Source organism: Lotus japonicus, chromosome 3 (assembly GCF_012489685.1).
Source record: "Lotus japonicus ecotype B-129 chromosome 3, LjGifu_v1.2".
NCBI lineage: Eukaryota > Viridiplantae > Streptophyta > Magnoliopsida > Fabales > Fabaceae > Lotus > Lotus japonicus.
This window is the reverse complement of record NC_080043.1, coordinates 57,527,483-57,536,792: the sequence shown is the minus strand read 5'-3', so window position 1 is coordinate 57,536,792 and position 9,310 is coordinate 57,527,483. Positions and strand designations below refer to the sequence as shown.

General features: G+C 34.3%; 1 protein-coding gene and 1 pseudogene across 1 annotated transcript; both read right to left on the bottom strand.

Annotated features, from left to right (window-relative positions):
- Window positions 1-982: 982 nt before the first annotated feature.
- Window positions 983-1,899, bottom strand: LOC130744385 (probable ubiquitin-conjugating enzyme E2 24; annotated as a pseudogene).
- A 5,820-nt stretch (window positions 1,900-7,719) lies between these two features.
- Window positions 7,720-8,685, bottom strand: LOC130744384 (putative ubiquitin-conjugating enzyme E2 38). Its single transcript, XM_057596576.1, has one exon. It carries the CDS (start codon window positions 8,683-8,685, stop codon window positions 7,720-7,722), a length of 966 nt encoding a protein of 321 aa, XP_057452559.1.
- Window positions 8,686-9,310: the final 625 nt, after the last annotated feature.

The window sequence follows — 9,310 nt, the reverse complement described above, 5'->3', positions numbered from 1 at the left end:
TAATTTATGAAAATAATTTTACTGAATTAAATTTAAAAAAACAATTCACTCTGTCTGTTAAGTCCACGTCTCATCTGTCTCCAAATCATATTTCTCACCACAAACGGTCACCACCAAGCCTTTGCTCCCTTTAACACGACGACCACTGTCCCAGAATGTGAAACCCCATGGCACCACCATGCATCAAAGTTTTGTTGCGACCTGAACCACAGAACATAAATCGCACATTCCCAAAGCTATATGTTCAACTACTTCTTGTGAACTTCACCCCCTTTAAGTTGCAAGCGAACGCTCTGTTGGTTTAAGATGTCGTTGGATTTTGTTAAAAAAGGTGCTCCACCGCATCGTTGGGTTCTAATAACCTCCGATCCACTTCATATTTCTTAATTTTGTTTCTCTATTTTCTTCACCCATTTGTCTTGCTTTTTGGGTCTACAATCAAATTTTCAAAATTTGAGGTATAAAGAGATTATTTTGATTAAAATTGAATTATTACCAAATATGAAAACACAAGCATGTTTCCCTATGTTCGAGATATGGTTTGTAAACCGGTCGGGTGTGCTATTGCAGAATTTGCATTTTGAATTTATGGAGGAAGACCGCGATTGAGAGAATGAGGAGGACTGTGATGTTTTCATTTTTAAATTTATTGGATTATATTGAAAATATTTTTTGAAATAATTGATTAACAATTTAAATAATAACTAATTATTAATGAAGAATATTTTTCGTCACTAAATTTGCATCTATATAAAATGGGGTGGGGTGTAGATTTTAGACAAGAATGGGGTGGAATGTAATTCTAACAAACCTTGAGAGGGGTGAGTGTACTTTACTCTAAATTGTAAATACATTACTTTTTGCCAAAATGTGTACAACCATAAAAGGGAAAAAACTGAAGTGACAATTCTTAGCCAAAGGCTCATACAGCACACTTACAAGCCTATGGTAACTCAAATAAATTCTTCATCAATCATCACTTTCATGAAACAAACCGACTCTTTATCACTTTCATGAATTTCTTGAGGATTCCACTCTTTTTTATTCCATGTTGGTTGCGGCTCTGGGATGGCAACTTCAAGCTGTGAAAGGAAGCATCCAATGAAGCATCACAGAGTTGGAATGCTTTTAACATCAACGGATAAAAGTTCTTCGCGCATTTCTTGAACTCCGGCGAAACCTTAACGGGAAGATAGGACACCCTACCGTAGTTTCCGACACTCACGCGCCCGCTCGCGTACTCTTTAAAAGCCAAGAGAATTGCGGGTGCACGGTTGCGGAAGTGGTTGATGACAAAGGCTTTGAAGTCCTTCGGGGGCTCAACATAAGGTTTAGGGTGAGACAAAATGTGAGGATGTATGCCTTCTCATTGTAGACGCGGGAGGAGTCGTCATCCATGTGGAAACGGCGAAATGGCTCCTCATTGAGAATGAGTTTTTGGAGGGAGAGTAGAACCTGTAGAGATGTGGAATCAGATGGGTCCCATGTCTCACAGTTCTCCTCCACAATCTCGCACTTGCTAAGGAGGCTTAGGGTCACCTTGCCGTTGGCATGAAGGTTCGGGTTCAGCCGGAGCCCGAATGAGATGAAACTAACCATGGGCGGACTGTTTGGGTAATCAGAAGGGAAGGCAATGTCGAAGAAGAAGAGGCCGTCATGGTAGGGCGTGCCCGCGGCACCAATGATCGCCGCCCTCATGAGATCAATGCGGTTCTTGTAGACTCGAACATAGATGGATTCAGGTAGGTTTTGTTTCAAGGTTTTCCACTCCTGCATGATTCTCTTGTGCGCTAAGCTATTTCGATTGTCCCCAATGTTGCCTCCAGTGCTTTTAAGAAAGCAGTGATCTGAAACAGTTGTTGAAACAACATCGAAGTTCCTGAACTCATTCGTTTTCATCTGTTCCAGGGTGAGAAAGAAAGAGCAAGGTAAATTTCAGGTTTTTTTTTTCCCCTCCCAAGTGTGAAAACGGAAGTGAAAATTAAACTATTTCACCGGTAGTATATATACTACTTTTTTTTCATAAACAATCGTATTACGGAAAACAGACTCATCTTCATTTTTCACCTTAATCTTTATCTTTCAGTTATCCATTCAAATATTCAATCTTGAGACGTATTGAAAGATTCTGTCAGATCTTTATCTTTCAATTCCAATCTGCACTAAATCGTATCAAATTTAAGTTTAAATATTTTTGGATACATCGCAAAGTTTAAGTATAAATAGGGTATATATTACGAAAACTAATCTGATGTACATATATAATCTAATCTAATCAAATCTAATTTAATCCCTTATCAAAAAAAAAATCTAATTTAATCCTATAACAAAAGCAAAGGTTATCTAAAGTTCAATTACCATTTTCAAAAAAAAGTTCAATTATCTTATGTTCAAAAAAAAGTTCAATTAGATGTCCCTTCCTTAAAAAAAAAAATTAGATGTCACTGATCTATAGCTTCTAAGTTCTAAGGCACTCCTACCTAAAAAATAGAAAATTTTCAAATTAGATTAATAAAAAATGTTAACCGAATTTAAATACCATTATGCTGTAAATACCAAAAAATATTTCTTTGATAGTCTTCCAATTTTGAAAAGAATTTTTTCCAATTTTTTATTTGCTAAATGTAACCAATCAGTTTTTACCCTTTTTAGCTAGTGATTCTTTTTTTTTTTCCCTACATCGGAAGATTAAACAGAATTAACTACTACGAAATAAATCCCTCAACATCAAGTTTTGCACTTCAAGTGGGGGGTTATCTAAGAGATGTATCCCCAAGGAAGCCTGAGAAGCACCGTGCCTTGCCAGCCAGTCTGCCACCTTGTTGCATTCTCTTGGACTCCACGCATTGTGCACTATCCATTGTTGTTTTAGTCTCTCGTGGATCTCCTGCAACACTGGGAGGAAATGTATGCTTTCTGAATCTGCAGAGCTTGAAGCAGGTCTTTGCTGTCCACCTCACATTCTATGTCTCGACATCCCTTCCAAGCCATGTCCAGCCCTTCCCTGAGGGCCGTCGCTTCCGCTATGAGCATGTTACCTCCCGTGGCGTGTGCATGGAAACCTGCCACCCAAGCTCCCTTTGAGTCTATGAAGATCCCACCATTACCCATGAGATTGTTTTATGGGAAGAAACTTCCATCCACGTTCAATTTAGTTTTACCCACAAGCCATGTCCAGCCCTTCCTTGAGGGCCGTCGCTTCCGCTATGAGCATGTTACCTCCCGTGGCGTGTGCATGGAAACCTGCCACCCAAGCTCCCTTTGAGTCTATGAAGATCCCACCATTACCCATGAGATTGTTTTATGGGAAGAAACTTCCATCCACGTTCAATTTAGTTTTACCCACAAGAGCATTATTGTCAATCTCTAGATATATCTCCTAATCTCTTACGAGATTACGATATCACGTACCAAAAACGAGACTAGCAGGGGGTAGTAACTGTTTTTTCAAATCTCGGCTGATATCTCTTAATCTCGTGTAATATCGCGAGATTACCATGAGATAACGAGATTAGCTTATTTTGTTAAAAATGTCAAAAAATGTTTTGTCTAAGGCTATTTCAGTCATTTAACCCATAAATTTTAGGGTTTTCCCTCATCTCTGTCATTCTTGCCACTCAACTCTGTCGTTCTTTCCACTTCTTCCCTCATCTCTGCGTGCGCAGCCTTCACGCATCCTCTCGCGCAACCACCGATGCAACTTCGTCCTCCTCCGACGCAGCTTCCTCCTCCTTTTGATGAAATCCAATCTGATGATGAATTGATAACTAAAGAGGTAGATGTAGAGGAGAATGATATTGTTGGTCATGATGATATTGTGGATATCATTGAATTAGTTCAAGACAACATTGAGAATTTGGTTCGTGATCCTAATGTTGGAGGGTCTAAGTCCATCTCATCTGGTGAAGAACTTGATGGTGATGATGGAGCTGATGATTCTAGTTGTTCTAAATTCGACGGTGTTGTAGGATTTTAAATTTGGACGACGAGTGACTTATTTGTTATTGTTTTAAGTTTATCCTAACTTGTATTGATGTTTTGTTAACTTGTTATGACTTATGTACCTTAGGTTTGGATATTTGGTAATTTAATACATGATTTTAATTGTCATTGTTGGATAATTTGGATAATTATTAGTACTATTAGTGTGACTTAATCATTATTATAGTTTTAAAAGTACTATTTTTGCACGAGGTAATCTCTTACGAGATTACGTTAACGAGATTACCTCCCCTCCACGAGATTAGATGATCTCTAGAGATTGACAACCATGCGCAGGAGGGCAACACCACTTTTGGAGTAAGCTAGTGATTCTTTAACGTTGTAGTTTTTATTTGTCTCTTTCCTATGTACAAAAAAAAATCAGATTTAATAAATTAGTTACCTAATAAAATTCTATCAATTCATTTTTATACAAAAGAAAAATCATATATTTAAAATTCAGTTATCTATTTTTTTAAATCAGATATTTTAAATTTTTATAATCTGGTTGAAGAATTGTTTTCCAAATTCAACCAATCAGATATTTAAAATCTATATTAAAATTCTATTAATTAATTTTAAATAGAACACCAGAGGAACGAGAGGAAGATAGGCCGGGAGTTTTCGGCAAATCCTTTGGTTTTTGAAGGTATTGCTGTTGGATTTTCAGGGTTATAAGTTAATTAGTTTCTACATTTTCTCTACATTAAGAGCATTGTTTTTCGCTCAACGCCACTATGAGTAGAAATGATATGATAAAAAAGAAAATGTGTAAATATAATAGTAGTCACATTGTTTTTTTTTTCTTCTCACATGCACATTCGAAACATTTGTGTACTCAATCTCCTATCAAATCCCAAAGCTTAATCAAAATTATGATTATGATCGATACTTGAAGCTCATATATAATAACTAATTAAATTAGTTTAGTACTAAATATAATATACAACTCAGGTGCATGGAGAAACTTTGCTTGTGGACATTATCATTGCACAAGATATTTGCTGCCATTGCAATGAGGATTTTCTTTGCTAAGGATGATACTAAAGAGACCCTTATGAATAAGGGCAGCATCATATTATTTTGCATTTGCCATTTCTAGCCCCATAGGCGTGGGGATTGTCATCGCCATCGACGCCACCACACTAGGACGAACTGCAGATTGGATGTCCGCCAAATCTATGAGCATTAATTGCATTGCTTGTGGGGTTCTCTTCTACTTTGCCATCAACCATTTGATGTCCAAAGGATCACCTTTGAAGAAAAGGACAATCAAAACTTGAACACCTAGCAAGCAAAAGTGACAGATGAAGATAAGTATGAAAAAGCAAATTGCAAATTGTAAATATATTACTCAAAAGGATCACTTTTGGCAAAATGTACTATTAATATAACCATAGGTACTAATCGAGGCCCTCTTCCGATGTATCAAAAATCAGTAAAGTACACTTGAACCACTACATTTAATACATTAGTAAAGATTGCATGTATTATAGTGTACAATTAAGTAATAACAAATTATCTTTGTAATAAATATATTAAATAATAAGATTAAAAACTGAAAAAATAATTGTATTGTCAAAAGCTATTCAACTACCTACATTAAATATTCACAAAAATACATATATTAAATTATAATAGTTATAATTTTAAAAAATAACTTGAGTTGAAAAATATTAAGAATTAAAATTAATTAATTAAAATTAATTATAAATATTTTTTATAATTAATTAATTTAGATAAAATAGATTTAAAATTAATAAATATTTTTTATTAAATAATTATTGATGGTTAAGATTATCATAGAGTAATTTTCTATTTAACTACATATATGATGATAAATAAATTAAATATATAAAAAAATAAGTTAATTAAATTAGGAGATATATATTAAATATGTTATGCGCGCATGTCATGTTAGGTATAAGAAATAATAGAATAGTTTAATTTTAAAATTTTTGTTCGATAATAGTTATAATTTTGATTTAAAATTTATTTTCTAATAATATTTAATATGAGTTTATAACCTCCTATGAGATTTATCATTGTTGCACTCATTTACAATAGACTAAAAATGAGGTATGCAATGGTATTTAATAAACTTGCTAAATGAAATTATATTTGATACAGTCATATATCTACAATATTTCTTCAATTATAAAAAATAACAATCATTCTTAACCAGCTTTCACTTTTGCACATTATTATGGTACACGAGTTTAAGAATCTTTTTAACTAAGTCATGTGCTAACCACATGTATCATCTACTGAGGGAATCATGTTCTACTCAAGTGTAGTGAAAGTTAAAGGTCTATTATAAAGTGCAATCCTTAAGGACGGAATCTCAGGGATCGAAAGAGTTAATTTTAACCATTGTAATAGACATTCATTAGGTTGAACGATTTGTGTTTTCAAATTTTCTTATGAAGCTTTATAATTTTTTACTTTCTATAAAACTATAAAAATTGATCGAATATCCATCAAAAATAAATAAATAAACAAAAATTGATCGAATAAGATAAATTATTATCCTAATTCATAATTTAAGTTAAAAAATATATGCTCTTACAAATTACAAACTGCATATTAACCAATTAAATACTCATTATGCAATAAATAGTATAATTTTTATATGTGTCACTAAGAATATATATGTTCCGGCATTAAATTTTTATTAGCACACTTACCATAGAGTTTCAACTGAAAACACAACTTTCTTGGCCGAAACATGAGAGCAAGAGATAAATACCACTTTATAAAAGTCTTTTTACTTTTATAGATGATTTTACACAAACACGGACTAAATTATTCAGCTCTAATTATATATTTGCATCATTTTACTTAATATTGAGAGTGCATTACTATTTAAACATATAATCACCAAATAAATTGAAAATAATTTTTCTTAAAGAAACTTTAAATATTAAATATGGGTTTTAATATACAAAAAAATTAACCCAAGAGGGGTAGTTCAGTTGGCAACGCAGGCTGAGTGTGTGTGAAGAGCTCTCGGGTTCAATCCCCACACAATACACTCTGGGGGAGGGATGAGGAGCCTTAATTGTGACTAAATCTCGAATCTGTGGTATATCCAAAGAGTGACCGGTACCAAATTCTTATACAAAAAAAAAATGAAAAAATTAGTGTACAATAATTTTTTTTTGAGCTTCATTAATGTAATTACATTACATAAGTTTATCATATTCTTAATTATCTATTATTCAATAATTTTTCATATTACAAAAATTATTTTTACAAATAATAGATACATAACTTAAAAACAAATCCGTCTATCGCACGGGTTTAATTTCTAGTAAAACCATAAAAGGTAAGAATAAATTAGAGTGATGTCAGTACTTAATTACGCCAAATTAAAGGCATGAACAGCACACTTACAAGCCTATGGTCACTCAGATCACATAATTGTTTCAGTTTTTTTACTTAAAAATCACTTGTTTTAATTATAAGATCAAAAAAGAATTTAGAACGTTTGTTTGAAAAATCACTTGTTTTAATTGAATAAAGCAAGTGCTCTTCCATATTGTGCAAAAAAAAAAAAAAAATCGGTCTGTTTAGTCGCATGTTAAAAAACTGAAATCAAATTGTTGAGCAACTACTTATTAAAAAAATCTATTAAGATAGACAAAAGAAAAAAATAAAAAAGTGATTTTAACTCTTGTAACCAAACAAGAATCAGCTTACCCTTTTCTTAAAAATTTCTAAAAAATAATTATTCTTTTAATCTAAAACAAATGAACTCTTTATCACTTTCATTAATTTCGGGAGGATTCCCCTCTTTTTGATTCCACCGGGGTTGTGGCTCTCCGAGGGCTCTGATGGCAACTCCAAGCTGTTGAAGGAAGCATCAAACGAAGCACCGAAGAGTGTAAACATTTGAAACATCAATGGATAAAAGTCCTTCACCCACTCCTTGAACTTCGGTGAAACCTTAACGGGAAGAGAAGACATCCTAACGTAGTTTTCGACACTCAGGGACCCATTCACGTACTCTTTAAAAGCCGAGAGAATTGCAGGTGCACGGTCACAGAAGTGGCGTATGACGAAGGCTTTGAAGTCCGTCGGGGGGTTCAGCATAAGGTACAGGGTCAGGTGGCACGTGAAGCTGTACACCCGCTCATTGTAGGCACGTGATGAGTCTCCATCCATGTTGAAACGGCGGAAGTAGGCGGCACGGGGGTCATTGTAGAAGGGCTCCTTGTTGAGAATGTGTTTTTGGAGGGAGAGCAGTACCTGCAGAGACGTGGACTCAGACGGGTCCCACGTCTCGCAGTTCTCCTCCACAATCTCAGATTTACTGAGGAGGCTCATGATTACCTCGCCATTAACATGTAGGTTCGGGTTCAGCCGGAGCCCAGACGAGGTGAAATTGACCATGGGCGGATGCTGTGGGTAATTGGAGGGGAAGGCAATGTCGAAGAAGAAGAGGCCATTATGGTAGGGTGTGCCGGCGGCACCCACGATTACTGCCCTCATGAGATCAATACGGTTCTTGTAGACTCGAACGTAGATGGATTCGGGTAGGTTTTGTTCGAGGGTCTCCCATTCCTCCATGATCCTCTTGTGCGCTCTGCAATTTGGGTTGTCCGTAATGCTGTCTCGGCTCTTGTTAAGAAAGTGGTGATCTGAAACGTGTGGAACAACTTCGAAGTTCCTGAACTCATTCGTCGTTTTAATCTCTTCCATGGTGAGAAAGAAAGAGTAACGCTGATTTTAGCTTTTTTTCTCTACTAAGTTTCCTAAATGCGAAAATGATTCCACCCGGAGTATACTATATATTACTTTTTTTCATAACCAATTTCAACTCTATTCACCTTTATCTTTATCTTTCAATTATTCATTCAATCCACGTATTGAAAGATTTTTATCTTTCAGTTCCAATCTTAACTAAATCGTATCACATGAAGTTTGATTTCGTTTTTCGTTTTTATTTTATTTTTTTAAAGTTTGATTTTCTACTGGGCACAGCGGAAAATTTGACTTTAAAGTGGTTATTACGATTAGCATATCTAATTTTTTTTTTGAATAATTAATCTAATGCGATAGTAGTATATATAATTCTTTTTTAGTTTACAGGAGGAAAATGGTAGTATATACAATTTAATCTAATTTTATTATTTTTGAAATATAATTTATCCAATTTAATACTAAAATTAAAAAAAAAAAGTAAAGATCAAAAGGAGAAAAGTCATATCAGGTGTCACTCCCTCATATAATATTAATATATATTGATAGCTTCTAAGGCAAGGCACTTCTGCTACCTACAAGAAATATAATTTTTTGAAATTAAATCAATTAAAAAATGGTAACC

Excerpts from the sequence above, each read along its gene's own strand:
- LOC130744384 (XM_057596576.1), bottom strand. The coding sequence starts at position 8,685 with ATGGAAGAGATTAAAACGACGAATGAGTTCAGGAACTTCGAAGTTGTT.